The sequence below is a fragment of the Lissotriton helveticus genome, chromosome 7 (assembly GCF_964261635.1).
Source record: "Lissotriton helveticus chromosome 7, aLisHel1.1, whole genome shotgun sequence".
Lineage (NCBI taxonomy): Eukaryota > Metazoa > Chordata > Amphibia > Caudata > Salamandridae > Lissotriton > Lissotriton helveticus.
Genome location: NC_136068.1, coordinates 1,089,346,427 through 1,089,364,780, shown reverse-complemented (window position 1 = coordinate 1,089,364,780; position 18,354 = coordinate 1,089,346,427). Strand labels below are relative to the sequence as shown.

At 44.3% G+C, this 18,354-nt stretch overlaps 1 protein-coding gene across 2 annotated transcripts in view; it reads left to right on the top strand.

The window, feature by feature from the left end:
* The window catches only part of CEP131 (centrosomal protein 131), a 441,974-nt gene that overhangs the window by 397,116 nt on the left and 26,504 nt on the right, over positions 1-18,354 (top strand). For both annotated transcript variants that reach the window (XM_078654173.1, XM_078654174.1), the window contains 3 exons: positions 458-532; positions 1,156-1,298; positions 4,468-4,645. In XM_078654173.1, coding sequence (XP_078510299.1) covers positions 458-532; positions 1,156-1,298; positions 4,468-4,645 — 396 coding nt within the window. The remainder of the gene's footprint in view (positions 1-457; positions 533-1,155; positions 1,299-4,467; positions 4,646-18,354) is intronic.

Genomic DNA, 18,354 nt, shown 5'->3' with positions numbered 1-18,354 from the left:
AGTCTCACTCTGCCCAAACTCTTCCAGAGCACACAATCGGAGAGTGCCTCCATGAGGGCTTGGTCTTGTACCAAGGCTTCAGACTAGCGGTAAGGTGGGTCTTTAGAGACTTTTCTTTCTAAGCTGTCCTATCGTGCAGCTGAGTTATCAGTCTCATGACTATAGCAGCCTAGGTTGAGTACTGCAGTAGGACCTAGTAAAGATATTATTGACTTCACAGCCATGCCTCTTCCTGGGACAGCAGGGAATTGCTTCTGAATCTGAAAACAATGAATATATTGGGTTCTCTGAAGCTGAACTATCCTATTCCTACCATAGCCTGCTCCCTCACGTCTTCAGAAAACAAGCCTCTGCAGATTTCATGACTATCATAACCCTATTTCTTCCCTCCTAGAATGAAACACAATTTATCTCCAATATTGTGCTAGTAATATTTTATTCACATGTTTTGGTTTAGGCTGAAACCAAGGCCCTAAAGGAGAGATTGGAAATTGAGAAACAGGCCTGGGAGGAGAACTACATGAAGAAAGAGGTATGACAAACAGTTTTTCTTTCTCTCTGCGACTGTCTATTGGAATATAATGTTTAACCACTCCCACTAGAAGAACTTACACAATTATCTTACCTTCTACCGACAGTTTTCAACAGAATTGTAGTGAAGCAGCTTGTGTGACCTGACCTGCTGAATAAAGCCCATTATTTAAAAATGTGAGGAATCGGTGAATGAATAAAAAATGAATGAAGCCTGGGTGGCTCTGGCAGGACTGTATATAAATGGTGTAGGTGTGCAGTCTTTCTCCATGGGGAGGTCCTCGCATATCTACGAGGTTTGGTACATTTGTGGCTGGATTTGCAGTACAAGAAAACCCTTGTTTAGTCTGACTAGGTTTTTGAGAGTCAGACAAATATTGGAATGCACAATTGTAGTGAATGTGGATTCAAAACAAATAAGAAATGTAACTGCCTTCCCCATACAAAACAGTGCTGAAAAGATTAGGCTAATTTATTTCCTTTATGAGCAGTGGCGGGACCTTTTTAATGTTCTCAACCTTAAGGTCCGTGCATGACATTAAGCACTGCATATATATGTTTGATGCATGACCAGTTTTTGACCTAGTTAAGGATGGTGCTCTGATCCTAGGCCTCTGTCCCCAGGAGGCATGGCTACTTTCACGGGAGCGGGAGCTTAAGGAGGAAGTGCGGAAAGGCAGAGACAAAGAGATTGAACTGGTTATTCAGCGTCTTGAAGCAGAGATGTCCACCACCAAGGATGAGTGTGAGCGGGCAGCAGAAAACAGGTGAGAAACGCTTGGATACCAATTGAAGGGGGAACTAGATATTTGTTTGAATATTTGTTACATATTGCATTCACTCTCTGGAGAGCAACTGATGATAAAAGCAGATGTTTCTCTACATATTAATGTGATATCCCAATCACTCAACTATGAATGGAAAGCTCTCTAGGCTCAATCCCATAACTGTTGGAGAGTGATCCGGGGATACACAATGTCAGATTATAGGAATCTGCTCAATGATGGAGGAGAGGGAAGGGAGTGGCATGATTTAGAGAGGAAGCTCAACCAGTTCTTCTGAAGATTAGGTCTCTATTGCTGACTCCCTCGTTTACCCATGATCTTCGATGTGGAAAGCACTTGAAGTTCTGATGTTTGGCATAGTGTAAGAGTTGAACTATGGTTGTCTGAGTAGGAATAAGAGACTATAGGATCTTGAGGTTGTCATGACTGAAACAGCTTAGACGCTAGAGGTTGGAATGTGAGTGTGATTTATCGTGGGAATTCATAAAGTTGAGGCCTGGTAGCTAGCACAGAACCGACCCAAATGCAGAACAAGTAAAGTTTGGAAGGCAGGCATTGGTTTAGCTGTTTGGGGATTATTCCAAATAAGGAAAGAAGATCTGGAGATAGATGCTGTAGGAAGCTGGCTCTGTATGCACACTATACCTCATTTTGGTATAGTGTAGAGTCCAGTGGATCCCCAGAGGCTTTACAGAGGCTCATATAGATAATACTAATGCTCTGTTTTGTGGTCGCGTGGGCACGCAGTTAGGCTTATCAGAGGGCTGTATTGTACACAGAGAGGCAAGAAATGATTACACACACCCAAAGACTAAATCCAAGACCAATGGTTGCTTAAAATAATTACCTTTACCATATTTATTTTATAGAACCAAAGATACTTTGTTGCATATCAATACGTTGTGCATTATTACTAACTTTCAATGTAAAAAGTGGACCCAAAGCATTTTTCAACAGTGCAAACGCAATCAGCAGTATGCAGGCAAGTAAACCATTTACAGTATTGAGTTTCTGGATGAATAATCAGTACCAGGTAAGGTTCAAGTTAGTGACAAAACTGCATCACCAGTTGCACAGAGGCATCTGGGTGCAGTGGTCAAAATCAGGATCTGGTGCCAATGTTATCCAATGGAGAAAGGGGGCAATCGAAGTGGTACTACTAGCAGGTAGGTAGCACAGTTTTGTAACCCATTCTCTGGGGGTTAAGGTAAGCACGGGGGCACAAGGCAGCACCAAACTTACACCTCCAGCTGCACAAGGGCGTCCCAGTGCAGAGTGCCAACCCAGTGTCGTACACCTAATACAAACCAATGCAATCTCGAAGTCAGAATAATGCTGCAGGCTCAGCCCGGGAGACTGATCAAAGGAGACCTACAGCTGCACAGGTAAGTTGGCGTTTGCTGGAGCCTCGGCACCATTGGTTGATCTCCCCAAGGCCCAGGGGCTCCGGATGCAAGGGTGTCCTTTGGCGTCGGAAAACAGCTTACCGGTATAGTTGACAGTGCAGGCTGCGGTTTGGAGAGTCGTCGTGCAGAGGTTGCAGGCGTCGACGTAGAGTATGTCAGTGGGTTAGCCTTACTTATCCTATGTGGGCTCCCTTCAAGCCTTTACACAACTGTCCCCTCCGGCTGCTTACCATCAAGACAGGCTTTTTAGTGGTGATTACATCTGCCCGCCAGTGAGAGGTTTGCAGGTGTTGTCTTGTACACCTCCCTACATGATGTATTTTGCAGACAAAGTGGTGCTTTGGACCCGTACATCATTCTTCCCCAAGGTTGTGACCCCATTCCATCTGGGTCAATCCATCACACTGCTCACCTTCTTTGCTCCCCCAGGAGAGAAGTGTGACCACCAACTGGACCCAAAAAGAGCGTTGTCGTTCTACCTTGACCACACAAAAGATTTCCGGGTGTTTGACCAACTCTTTGTGGGGTACATGGGAGCTAAGAAGGGGTGAGCGGTGCAGAAAATGACCATCTCTCGCTGAGTCAATCTCTGCCTAAAGATCTGCTGTGCCCTGGCCAAGAAGCAGCCCCTTGAGGGATTAAGGGCCTATCCCACCAGGGGAAAGGCTGCAACTACATCCTTGGCTCGGGTTGTCCCAGTCCTGGACATCTCCCAGGCAGCAACGTGGGCATCTTTGCACACATTTGCAAAACACTACTGCCTTGATCGTCCGGTCGGGCATTTTGCTTATTCAATCCTGCAGGACTTCCTAGTGTAAGGTATTGGTCCGCAACCCACCACTGGGATGGTATGGCTTGGGTATCTAATTCAAAGGTAGGGAATCTGCAGCTAGAAGTCTCTATCAGATGAACAAGTTACTTACCTTTGGTAACACATTATCTGGTACAAACTCTAGCTGCAGATTCCTTACAGCTCCACCAATATCTCCCCGCTTTGCAGACTAATTTTGTAGGGCTAGGGTTACTCCCCTTTTCAGGGCCCTAGTTTTGCACACAACTATGTCAGTTAATTGGTGTCTCTGCTCTTCTGGTGTGGAACAAACAAAAAGTACTGACGTCCGCGTGCCTGTGTAGCACCTATATAGGTAGCGCAATGTCATAACCGATGCTACCGACGAGGTCACACGAGGCCGAATGGAGCCATCCGACTGCGCGTGCCAGGGGTATTACTCAGTAAAAGTTTCTGGTTCCAGCCTGACTCCTGGGAAATTCAAAGGTAAATCATCTGCAGCTAGATAAAGTCTCTACCACATAATGTGTTACTGAAGGGAAGTACCTTGTTCGTCAACACTGAGAGGTAGCCTTTTATGTGCAGTCTGCATGACCACATCAATGAGGTGGAGCAGAGTTGTTACGGAGGCTGGAGATGCACCCTGTCTCTGTAGAATTTTCTGGATAAATTCTAACAACTGGGGAGAATTAAAAGGTGAAGAATCAGTGGTTGGGCTAAGTCGCCAGAGTATCCACCAGAAGTAATGTTACCAAAGGTAAATACGTTTCTTGTTAAAGTTACAGATCAAGGACCTCAGCTGAGGTAATGCTGAGGTGATATTCTGGCATAGAATTATGCAAAATGTGGTTTCTATACAAAGGCATTAGAGTAATGAGTGCTGACTATTGAGATGTCACTCACCAAACACACAAAACAATGTTCTTTTATTCTGTCCTTCATACCTCTTTTATAGGATAAAGAGGGTCAGAGACAAGTATGAGGCAGAGCTGCAAGAGCTGGAGAGGTCAGAGAGGAAGTTACAGGAACGCTGCAGTGCATTGAAGGAACGCCTGGCGGAAGTGGAAGGCAACAATATCCGGCTCCAAGGCCTGCTGAAGCAGAAAGAAGACGAGATAGAAGACATACGGAAGGTATGGAGTTGGCAATATTAGATGAAAAGCACATATGGAGGGTGAGAAGGACTAAGGGCATTTGTAATGAGAGGGTGATGCAAGTGTTACTAGGGTATAGGGTTTCCAAATGATGCTGAAGACATGTGGCATTAGGAGTGTGAGCGAGCTTGGGGTTTCAAGTAGGTGAGGGGCTAAAGTCTTCAGCAGATGAGGAACTGAGGCCATCAAGGTCATAAGGTATCAAAGAGAGAAAGCATCGTACTGAAGGCAGAACCAGTATATGTATATATATGTGTATATATATATGTATATATATGTGGACTTATATACGTGGGTAGTACCAAGTTACAAGCACACGTTAGAATACTCCAACACCTCCGCGCAATAACTAATATGGACAACACGTATCCGGTGGCAAGACATTTTAAGGAACGCCACGGATCTAACAATAAAGAGTTGTCCTATTATTTAATCGATGTAATCTCTCCAAATAGACGCAGAGGAGATAGAGAAAGTAAATTACGCAAGTTGGAGACTAGATATATTTTATTACTTGATTCCAAACACCCACAGGGCTTGAACTTAACTGAGGACATGTACACATGTTTAGAGTAACACAAAACCATAATGCTCAAATTGGTACTATACTTGTATGTCCCAGAAAGGAGAATTGAGAGGAAAAATAAAAATTTGGTCTAAAACATCAAAAAAATTTAAAAAATAGATATCTTGTAAATAGAATGAATTTTAACATCAAGATATTAAGGATTTTTTTTATAAATATGTTTAAATAATTTTAAAATATTTTCAAATATTTTTTGCTTTGTATTTTATATATATCAGACATTGATGTTTTCGAATGGGATAGAATGCATCAGTGTTAATGATGTTCACAACAAATAGATTTCCAATGCTAAGACAATATATCATTATAGATCCTCTCAGTTCAGGAATCTGGAAATATTCTTAGAGTGGTCAGTTAAGATGTAACCTTTCAGTACTCGGTATATGAATTGAAATTAAAGAAGATGATGAGAATGTGATTTATGAAAAGAATTGTACAGACCTAATAAGGTAACAATATACACAAAGGCTTTAACTGCACAATAGGTTCGTAAAAATGTTTGTAAATGTTATACACTGGTTTTAATTCAATTTTCACTAGCACATTAGGCACTTTTATAAATTATCTCGAAGGAATGTGATATAAATTTACAATAAGATATGTGTGTATGTATTTTACCAGAACACTGACAGTAGCAATTAGAAACAAATGCAATACATAGAGTCTAACTTGCAATGATAATATGCAAGTGGCATGCCACACTATAGTTGGACAAATACACAAACCAATTATGATTTGTAAATTTTAGGCATTGGAAAAACGCAATATATCAGTATTTTACGATGTAGATCAGTGACTGAGATTTGGAAGTAGAGTAATTCCAATACGGACATTTTTTCCGGTGTAAGGCAGCCGTTTAGGGTCAAGTGATGTTTAGTATTTTACTTATACACTTGTATTTATCTATGTATTGCGCATTTGCACACAAACAAACATCTAAAAGTTTAAAAATTTGCACACAATATTGTAAATAAGTACGCAACAGTATTTTTTCCATTTGCTTAGAGATTGTTAAATCACGTGACTCACTTGAATTATGCACTGCCACTTTAAAAATGTTTCCCAAGTCCACAACATTTGTCGAGTGAACAAGCGGCGTTAAGCTGCGAAACGCGTCTTTGACCCTTGGGGAAATAAACGACTAAAGCACCGATATCGGGTCTGTGTCCTGTTTGCTGGCGGCAGCGCGTGATTCAAGACGTGGCGGCTATTCTAACAGGATTTTGTCACTCATGACATCACTGATGACACCATCCTTGTGACAGAGTAACAGACCTCCTTTCACTGTAATGTAACCTTTGAAACACATATTCAAAAATAGAAAGTAAAATTTTCAACATACCCATACCAGTTACAACAACCAATTCAGTAATTCCACCATCTATATACACATTCACTCATTCACCAACAAGGTGGCTTGCCTAATCTGTGGCATGGAACTTTCAAGGGGGAACCCTAACAAGAAATATTCTTTTGGTAATAATACCATGATTAGACACATGCAGCGCAACCATCCGAATAACTATTCTGCTGCAGAGATAAGGGAACTGGCCAGTAACCTCCCCCAATCTTCAAGCACCACCTCCAAAAGAAAGCAACCCACTCCATCGGGACCAGAGGCAAGGGAGACGATCCCTTGCATTCAACCACGGTTTGAGGATTTCCGAATTACATGTATTCATTGTGGTAAGCTCATCTCCTATGGTGAAAAGAGCGTAAAGCTCATCGTCCTTGCTGGTGACAACCACAATTGCCCCAAAAAACCCTAATTTTTTTCAGTTTTTTGTTTTTTGCTCCAGTTGAGCCATTGTCAATTCCCTTTTTTTTTGTTTCTCCCCATAAAAAATACTAAAAAAATATAAAACTGTTCAGAAAAGCCCAAAAAAGTACAAAATGTTCAAAAAAACATTAAAAAATATAAAACAACAAAAAACCAGTTTTTTAGAACTACCTCCAATTTATAAAAAATGCTACATTTTAAAAAAAACTCTGTCATTCTTTTTTCTCTATGGTACGCTCCCCGGTACGCTTCCCGGTGCGCGTACCGGGCGCTCCCCCCGCGGAAATCGAAAAAAAATAGTTATTTTTTTTGCCCCGCGGAGACTTTTATGGCCTCCACATCAAACCTAGGGGATCAGGGGGGGGAGGTCTACCCTGCCCCCTTTTGGTAATTTCCCCCTTTGTTTTTTGCCACCTCTTGTGTCTCGATCCTACCGACACACAAGATGGCGGCCGCTGTGGACTGTTTCGAATGTTTACAGACACCCGAGAGCAAATCAGCTTTCCGTGCGCAAGTCGCGTGGCACGCACGGAGCGCTCCCCGGGACGCGTACCGGGGCGCGGCTATAGATGTATATATTTTTTTGAACCCAAATTACTCAAAATCCTCTGGAGCACATATCTTGAGACATAGCAAAGGCACATCGGGCTAGCAGTCCCTACAATTTTGCCAAGTTTGGTGAAAATCCATTCAGCCATTCGAGCTAAAAGTGAGTCCAACCGCCCTATGGAAATTAACATGGGGAAAACACGTTTTGGGACCCCCCTTTTATCTCGGCCCCCGATTGACTAATCCCCCCCCCAACTTTCAGGGAAGGAGCGGAGAGCCGCAAGGCAAATTTGAGGATAATTTCAGGCAGATTCCTCAAGCGCCGCCAAAGTTATTCCCAATAGAATGTTGCAATTTCCCTATGGAAAACAATCCTAACTACAACTACCTACTGGTGACCGCCAGTAGGTAATATATATATATATATATATATATATATATATATATATATATATATTCCCACGTTATAGTTAGTTGGACTCACTATAACTTGCACGTCTGCAATGCACTGCTGATGAGGTCACATATTACATCACTCATGACAGTGTTTTAAAAAAAAAATTGATTGGTTAACTGGCTTATTAAGTGTATCTTAGTGAATACATATATTAGCGAGTAATGTTTAAATATTTAAATATATGCATGAGTGATGTAATATGTGATGTCATCAGCAGTGCATTGCAGACGTGCAAGTTATAGTGAGTCCAACTAACTATAACGTGGGAATTTCAATGGTTTTATGCGAGTAAAATTTCCAGCTAACTATAACTGGTGTGAAACCTATGGTTTTTTATGGTTGCATCCAGAGAGGAAAGATCGGGACTACCACTCCCGACATGCTGTTCACTGGAGGACACATGTCTACAGGGCACAATACGTGGTATGCCATTGACTGTATTTTTAACTTGCCTTTTACCCCATGATTAAGGTGCAGTGCACCGAAACGCGTAGGGGACATTAATTATTGGGCTGGTTGAAACGCTACCTGCATTAAAAGTTCATGCGAACGATTTCCTGTGGAGTGCATTTTCTAAGCGCGGAGGCTTTTGGGAAGATATATATATATATATCAATTCACCTCGCCATTCCACCCTTTTTCTTCGGGTAAGAACGAGAGCAGACCAGCAATATCGTACAGCAATTTCTTCTTTATTTAGCCTCTGCCATAACGCGCTTCAGCCGTACAAGCGGCCTTGATCACATGACGGTACAAAAGGGGGTGGTGATGGACGGAGCATCTGAATCAATCAAACACTCACACCCAGTCAAAAGATCTGGGTTTAATACATCACCGTTCTTTAGCCCACTCTGCCACCCCAGTTCAGACATGGCTATATGCAAATCAGTCTGACTCTGTGCCTCATGGGAACAGTCCAGCCCGAACTGCCAAGCCATGCCTTTCCTGGACCGGAAACAAGCTTCCGAGGACCGGTTTCTGGCATTCCAGCCGTTTTCTGCCCGGCTTGCTTGAATCCAGTGGCAAAGTGAGCAAGGGACTCACATCTGAGCATACCCCGCCACACCTTTTGTATCGCTTTGATCACATGACAGCGCTCAGACCTTTTTTCCCAATGTTTAAAGTGCTAGTGCATATTACAATTCATAAACATAGAAGACAGGCTCAAGTTTTTTTCTCTCCATTTTTTGCAGAAAAAATACCAGCTTGAATGCATGGGTTCAAGTGTTAATACAATTCTCATATTGCCCCACTGTTTAATATGTTGATACAATGTGAAAGATAATCTAAATAATACATTTTAGGGCAGTTGAGCTATTTTCTGAACCTAAAAACAATGTTGGCCTAAAATGCCACTGCTGGTTAAACCCGACTTCCTGTTAATGAAATTTGCATAATGTGACAATTTCTTTAGTGTTTCCTAACTGTGGAAATGAAAAAAACATAAAACAAAAATTACATTTTGTCAATGGGTGCTGTAGCTTAATACAAAACATCACATCTGAGTGTCCAAATTGTGCCATATCAATATTTACCACCATGTAATGATGGGCATATAGCATATTATGACTACATAATGTTTATAATCGGCACACTATACCCACAGTAGCAATTTCTTAGCAGTGGTTTATCATACAACTCTAAAGTGACTATGTGCTACAGTACCATTGCTGAATAACAAAGTGCATCAATGCATTAAAGTGCAAAAGCCAATGAGAGGGTAATTACATTTGAGGACATGCAAATAGGCAAAATCGATGAATAGAAATATCCTAGATCTTATTGTTAAAAGAAGAGATAATAATAAATATTCATAAGATATTACATACAAACACATTATAAAAACCCTGTAAAAAAATGATCGGAGTTAAAGCCAGGATCCATATAAAACTATCTGCATTCTATTAAATAAATCTCCCTTTTAAAAACAGCACATTTAAATTCATATATTATAAAAAATTCACTAAACCTTTGGACCAATGACAGTTCATAAAATTCTAATCAAAATATACTGATGACCTTGTTTGAAACTATGCTGCAGATATGGGAGCTAGGTACTTGAGGTCTATAAAAAAGTGTGTAGATCCTCCGTTGTATTATGTCCACCCGGAAACGTAGTCAAATTCCAAAATGTAAGTAGTTTCCAACATCTTAGCCTAGCCTCTCTGTCCCCCCCTCTTTTTGTAATGGGGATAGCTTCTATAGCATAGTATTTCAGATGCTTGGGATTGCTGTCATCAACAGCCTGGAAGTGGCGAGCCACCGGATAGTTTTGATCCTTGTTATTAATGGCTCTGATGTGTTGTAAGACCCGTTTGTGAACGGCCAGTTTGGTACTTCCTATATATTTGATTTTACAACTACACTCTAAAACATAAACACAGTATTCAGTTTTGCAGGTTAAGTGCTGTTTGATCTCCTTAACCTTTGTTAAAAATGCAGTGGTATAGGTTTTGACATTAATACCAAACTGGCAAGCCTTACAGGAAAGACATTTGAAAAAGCTGTTTCTTCTGGTTAACCACATGTCTTTCCGACATCCCTCTTGGCTATTACTAGCCAACATATTGCCCATACTCATCGTCCTCCTAAATGCAATGGAGGGGTTAGAGGGCATCTGGTCACCTATAACTAGATCTTCTCCAGTATTGGGGAGTCTTTCATAGATTCACATGCTTGAATATTCCCCGTCGTCGGAGTGGAAGTCCCACGGTACATAAAATAGTAGTAAGAAATCACATATATAAAAATATATATCATAGTAATAATAATAATAATAATAAAATAGAATGCTTGAAAGTACCATAGAACATTATTAACACATAAGGAAGCATTGAGGGAGAATCACTTGACTGGCATATCTATGTCGTTAATCGTTACAATAGTCCAAATTCCAGCCAATCAGGCTGCAGCACCCTCTAGAACCTTCTCCTCAGAAGCTCAAGCCCTCAGATTTTCTATCGCACGTCGTGTGAAGGGAGTCTCCCTGAGCTCTGCTCAGTTTTTTCTTCAAAATTTCTACTTTCTGCAAGTATTTTTACTTTTCTTCAAAGAAGTCTTTATTTTTCAACACTGCTTCACCTGTGGAAGGCTTCGCCTTTTTCCGAGGACCCTCACGATCGTCCTGTTTTTTCTTTCTGCACTTGAGGTGACTCGCCGCGGGTTCTGTGGAACCCTTTTTCTCAAAGGACCTTTGAGAACAGAGAGGCCCGTCTCCTTCTGTGGCTACAGAGGTTGTAGACTTTCAGACGCCCCTGTCTCTGACGTGGAGTGTTTGTTCTGGACATGCTAAGTCCTCTCTAGGCGTGGGTGTGGAACTGAGATTCCTTCTCCTTGGACTCCAAGGATGAAGTAGGAACCTCTGGATATTGTTCCCTCACGGAGTCTGCTGGCCTCCACGCCTACGGGACCTGGCGTTTCAGACTCTTACTGCCACCTTTACGCTTTGAAAGGTGCCAGTCCGTCGACGGGCTCGTCGACACGCCCGTCGACTATGAAAGACTCCGTTGTTGTCGTCACTTTGTCGACGACGACTTTGAGTGTGTCGATGAGCCTAAAGGCCATCTTCAACTTTTTAGTTGTCGTAGACGGTGTCTTCGACGGTGGCCTCGTCGACGGTGGCCTCATCGACGGCCTCGTAGACGGTGGCCTCGTAGACGGTGGCGACGTAGACGGTGGCCTCATGGAGGGCCTCGTCGATGGTGGCCTCGTAGACGGCCTCGTCGAAGGTGGCCTCGTAGACGGCCTCGTCGACGGTGGCCTCGTAGACGGCCTCGTCGACGGTGGCCTCGTAGACGGCCTCGTCGACGGTGGCCTCGTAGACGGCCTCGTCGACGGTGGCCTCGTAGACGGCCTCGTCGACGGTGGCCTCGTAGACGGCCTCGTCGACGGTGGCCTCGTAGACGGCCTCGTCGACGGTGGCCTCGTAGACGGCCTCGTCGACGGTGGCCTCGTAGACGGCCTCGTCGACGGTGGCCTCGTAGACGGCCTCGTCGACGGTGGCCTCGTAGACGGCCTCGTCGACGATGGCCTCGTAGACGGCCTCGTCGACGGTGGCCTCGTAGACGGCCTCGTCGACGGTGGCCTCGTAGACGGCCTCGTCGACGGTGGCCTCGTAGACGGCCTCGTCGACGGTGGCCTCGTAGACGGCCTCGTCGACGATGGCCTCGTAGACGGCCTCGTCGACGGCCTCGTCGACGGTGGCCTCGTCGACGGTGGCCTCGTAGACGGTCTCGTCGACGGTGGCCTCATCGACGGTGGCCTCATCGACGGTAGCCTCGTAGACGGCCTCGTCAACGGTCTCGTCGACGGTGGCCACGTAGACTGTCTCATCGACGGTGGCCTCGTAGACGGTCTCATCGACGGTGGCCTCGTAGACGGTCTCGTCGACGGTGGCCTCGTAGACTGTGGCCTCGTCGTCGACGGTGGCTCTGTCGACGACAGTGAGCAGGACAGTATAAGCCTAGTCGACGGCCTTGTCGACGGCGGTGGCCTCGTCGTAGACAGTGGCTCCGTTGACGACCGTGAAATAAGCCTTGTCGACGGTAGGCCTTGTCGACAGTAGGCCTTGTCGACGGTAGGCCTTGTCGACGGTAGGCCTTGTCGACGGTAGGCCTTGTCGACGGTAGGCCTTGTCGACGGTAGGCCTTGTCGACGGTAGGCCTCGTCGACGGTAGGCCTCGTCGACGGTAGGCCTCGTCGACGGTAGGCCTCGTCGACGGTAGGCCTCGTCGACGGATGGCTCTTCGACGGATGGCTCGTCGACGGTAACTTTCGTCGATCATTGGCCTCATCAAGATTAGCTTCATTGACAGAGCTGCGTCAATGGTGGGCTCGTCGACGGTACCCTCGTCGACAGTCAGCTCCTTAGACGTTAAACTTCAGCAATTACTTGGACTAACAACTTTATCCAACAATGGACTTTGTCGACGACGGAAAGCTTCGTCGACAGTTGGCTTCATGGAGGGTTGGCGCTGTCGACAGTTAGCTATGTTGATGCAGATGGCCTCATTTACGGGTGGCCTCATCGACGGTTGACCTATTTTACTTGGTAACATTCACCCGCCTGAATGTTACCAAGTAAAATAGGTATGGAATGCCCTGCCTTTTATTGAAACTCGGTGGACATTCGGCTAGGGAGGGCAAAATGACAACTGTTGTTCTGCCTGGGGATTCCGGTTGTTCAGAACGCTTTGCAATATGAACACAGCTGCAACATGTGGTATAGAATTGGACACTTTGGAAGGTGACCCGTGTTATTTTATAGCCACAGTACTCTGACTGGAAACAGTAATTGCAGAGAATGTAAAACGGCGCAAGGGATGTGAAATAACAGTCAAAGTGCATTTTGGGACTTGCAGTCTACGAGGTGACTACACAGCACTTTGTAGTCCAACCAAGCGTTTAAAAAGAGAAAACGTCATGCAGTCTACCAAATTAGTTCCACCTGTGACCAAGGCTACCAGTTAGCTGAAACGCATAAGGAAGGACATTGAATTATAACCTTGTGTTTGCCTGGGTGTTCTGGAAAATAATGCACTTGTTACCTCAAGGAATCTGGTGTGCGGTGCTTGTTTTTCTGTTGGAAGAGAAGATTGTGTGGATTTACAGGAGGACCTCCGTCCCCCTGCGCCGAGGCCGCCCTGCAAGTGGTTTGGCTTGTAACTGAGAAAATTATGTTGGAGAGTATGCAGTGAGCCAGACTCGCCTGAATGTTACCAAGTAAAAGAGGTATGGAATGCCCTGCCTTTTATTGAAACTCGGTGGACATTCGGCTAGGGAGTGCAAAATGACAACTGTTGTTCTGCCTGGGGATTCCAGTTGTTCAGGACGCTTTGCAATATGAACACAGCTGCAACATGTGGTATAGAATTGGACACTTTGGAAGGTGACCCGTGTTATTTTATAGCCACAGTACTCTGACTGGAAACAGTAATTGCAGAGAATGTAAAACGGCGCAAGGAATGTGAAATAACCGTCAAAGTGCATTTTGGGACTTGCAGTCTACGAGGTGACTACACAGCACTTTGTAGTCCAACCAGGCGTTTAAAAAGAGAAAACGTCATGCAGTCTACCAAATTAGCTCCACCTGTGACTAAGGTTACCAGTTAGCTGAAACGCATAAGGAAGGACATTGAATTATAACCTTGTGTTTGCCTGGGTGTTCTGGAAAATAAAGCGCTTGTTACCTCAAGGAATCCGGTGTGCGGCGCTTCTTTTTGTGTTGGAAGAGAAGATTGTGTGGATTTGCATGTGTATATATATGTGTGTATATATATATATATATATATATATATATATATATATATATATATATATATATATGTGTATATATGTATGTATGCGTATATATGTATGTATGCATATGTAAGTTACAGTTGAAAATGTCAGTTAAAATGTAACATTTTAAACTAAAGCAAACACTTGAATTGACCAGCTATAGTTTACTGAGCTCTCTAGAACTTTTTCCCCCACCGTGGCCAGTGTTTTCATCAATGATGTAATTTGAGATGTTATCAGTGATGTCCTCAATGATGTCATTGAACATGTCATAATTAATGTAGTCTGTGAGGTCATAAACAGAGCATGGTTGGGGCACAAGTTCTGGTTAGCTCAAACTGTAACTGGTGAATTTCAGTGTTTTTTGTTTCTTTTAGTTTAAAATGTTACATTTCAATTAACATTTTCACCTAACAATAACATCACTTTAACCGTTGTTTATATCTAGTGAATTTCTGAGTTTGTTTCTTTATTTAAAGTAAGATAGTACCATACCCAAATACAACATCACGTTAACCTTTGTTTTTCCCAGTGAATTTCAAGTGTCTTTTTCTTTAAAAAAAAAAAAAAAAATCTTTGTATTAAACATACATCAGTTGCAGTGTACAGTACAGTTTCGGCTGTCATTTGGAGTTGTAAACATAAAAGGCAACTTTTTAGTCCCCTGAACCGACATTTAATCTTGATCACGTCTCATGAACCCCTTAAACATGATCCTCCTTTGCCCCCCCTGTGGTCAAACACAAAGTCCTCCTTTCAGCCCCCCTCATGAGTCTCTGTAAGTCGTCCAATGGTGCCATACTTTTTCCTATTAGCCTGGGGCTCCCCTACTCTCATATACTACCTTTTCTGCTGCGCTACACCAATCAAGATCGGCCTTCCATTGACCCACCTTCGGAGGAAGGACGACTCCCCACGCCCTGGTAATATTCCTCTTAGCCATTTGATGCCATCTGTAGCCAACTTTTCTGATATATCGTCCATGTCTGCTCCCCGGTTACACAAAGTATATGCCAACAAGTGTCTTTTTCAATGTAAAGCAAGATCTTATTGCCATACCTAACCCCTTGCCAGGCATGGTAATAAGATCTTACCTTCAGCTGTGGGTGGTGTGGGATTGGGTGCAGGGCCTGTGAGCAGCCATGCCCCTGCCCATGCACAGTGTGGGCTCGGGTGCAGAGCCTGGCCTGTGCTCGGGACCTGTAGCCAATCGCCTACTGGCGATCAATCGCCTACTGGTGACTAACCCCCATGGACACCCACCCCACATATTTTGTAATTCATTTTCATGGACCCTTAGGAGTCCTGTGAAAACGTGGGTACCCCAAAACATTCTGTATTACTACTTTTACGCCCAGAGGGGTCTCTGGGGCACCCTGGCACCCCCACCCCATCCTCCACAATGGGTACCCCTACCCTGCTCCCTTATATAGTATTTTTTAATAACATTTTCAAGACAATAGGGACTAACTCCCTGTGTCCTCTAATGGTGCCTGCAACATTTCCTCTGATATTGCAGCCCACTAATCAGAGAGCCCCTTCTGCAGGATCGATCTCAGTCCTGCAGGAGCAAAGCAACTGAGGAAGAGTCTACTCAGCCAATCACAATGCTTTATTTTTTAATTTCCAATGCCTAGTGATGAACTGTCACTATATCTCTTTTTTTAACCTTCATTTCTCTCAAACTACTGAATAGTGTACACCAAATCACAAAAAGCATGCTTTCTGGCCAGGCCCTCTGGCCAACCTCCTCCAAGTGGCCAACCCTACAGACACTGAACGATTGTACTTTGCAATTCTCAGCGACTATTTTTTCTATTTCATTTTGTGTCCAGTTAGGTCCCTTGGGACACCACCCAAAGGGCCAGGGTTCGGGCTACCCCTATCCTGCTCCTTTACATGGTATTTTTTAAATGATTTAATGGCATGATGCCGAGTTCCCATGTCCCTTAGTGGCAGGCGACACATTACTTCTGATGTTGCAGCCTGCTAAACAGAGGACTTGCTCTTGCATCCTCTGGGAGCAAGAACCTGCAAGGCCATTCACAAAACTTTGGCCCAGATTTATATCTGGGTGGGCAGCCTGCCATTCTACCATGAGGTCAGAGTGAATTACTAATTTATGAATGACTGCCAAAGCGGTCATTTATAAAGGCATTGGCAGGAACCATTGTCACGGTGGTTCCTGTTAATGATTTTACTGTTTACTGCAGGGCTGTGTCAGAAGGATGCAGCCCTGCAGCAAACAGTATTCTTTATCTTTTTTTTTTCAAAAAGAAAATCCTGACATGGGATTTTCTTTTTCAAAATAAAAAATATAATGATTCATCTCTCAGGGGAGTTTTCTGGCCAGAGGAGCATTATAAGGATTTTACTGTAACTCACTGTCATTTCTCTTTTGTCACTTACTGGCCAGGGCCTTCGGAGATGTTTGGCCATGGCAGGGACAGAGTAGTGTCCGCCGCAAACTAAAGGTCCAACAACAAACGTAAAGTATCCAGAACCATCAAGCTCAAAATTAGACTTGCGTGGCGTACTCCGCTCGAATGCGGGAAAGGAGGCAACTCCTCTTTAAGTAACCCTCACACACTTTATTGGTGTCATGCTTCATCCTAGGGTTCACCCTGACTCCTAAAGGTCAGGGTGGACTTGACCGTATTTCAGGGAGCGCTTAGAAGATGTCAGCCAGGGGGTCTAAAGATAAAAATCCTACTGCGTTCCCCAGGTATCCCTTTATTCGCAGAGACGTAGCAGATATTAAAATAATTATATACAATGGGTCATTTGGAAGTAATGGTCCTATGACCCTAAGGATGTGCCAACATGTTTCAGACCTGGTTTAGTGGCCTGTTCGGTCCTGGCCTTTCTTCAGGGCAAAACAAAGTGTCCTCCCTGGTATTAAATAAGGAATGTTCCTATATATTTTTACTAGCAGCCTGTCACGACGTTGTCCGGGAGCAATTAGGCTTCAGGTCCCCCGCCCGCCCCGACGTTGTCCGTGGGTCCCCCGGAGCCTTCCTCCATATATTGCAGTATTATACCTCTATGTTTACTTTGTACGCTTTTGTAGCAGCCCGTCCCGAAGTTGTCCGGGAGCAATTAGGCTTCAGGGCCCCCGCCCGCCCCGATGTTGTCCGTGTGTCCCCCGTAGCCTTCCTCCATATATTGCAGTATTATACCTCTATGTTTACTTTGTACGCTTTTGTAGCAGCCCGTCCTGAAGTTGTCCGGGAGCAATTAGGCTTCAGGGCCCCCGCCCGCCCCGACGTTGTCTGTGGGTCCCCCGGAGCCTTCCTACATATATTGCAGTATTATACCTCTATGTTTACTTTGTACGCTTTTGTAACCTGCACTCGTAACTTTTTCTCCTGTAATGCACCGTTTGGCTCACTTTATTAATGCTCAGTTTGCTTCCTCTTGCTACCTGCACATGTCACTTTTTCCTCCTATACCTCTATGTTTACTTTCTACGCTTTTGTAACCTGCACATGTAACTTTTTCCTCCTGTAATGCACCGTTTGGCTCACTTTTGTAATGCTCCATTTGCTTTCTCTTGCTCACGATGTACATTTTTGTAACCTGCACACGTAACTTTTTCCTCCAGTAATGCACCGTTTGGCTCACTTTTGTAATGCTCCGTTCGCTTCCTCTTGCTCACGATTTTCATTTTTGCTTCATTTTTCCACCGCTCCTAAATAAATAAATAACCTACCTCATCCGCCGCTCACTGCTCCTCCCCGCCTGTCCGCCGCTCCTCACCGCCTGTCCGCCGCTCCTCACCGCTCCTCCCCGCGCCATGTCCGCCGGTCCTCCTCGCGCTCCTGGACGCCGCTCCTACCCGCGCTCCTCACGTCGGGCACGCACGTCGCGGCCGGCACTTCTTCCAAGAGACTACTTTTTTTCCGGTAAATTTTTTTTAAATAACGTATATTTATTACGTTTATATGTCCATCTGCACACCCTGACGATTACAACGATGTATTGGGTGTGTGGATTGGCGCTGTGGTTCCCGAGTTTACCCGCCTCAAAGTTCTTCC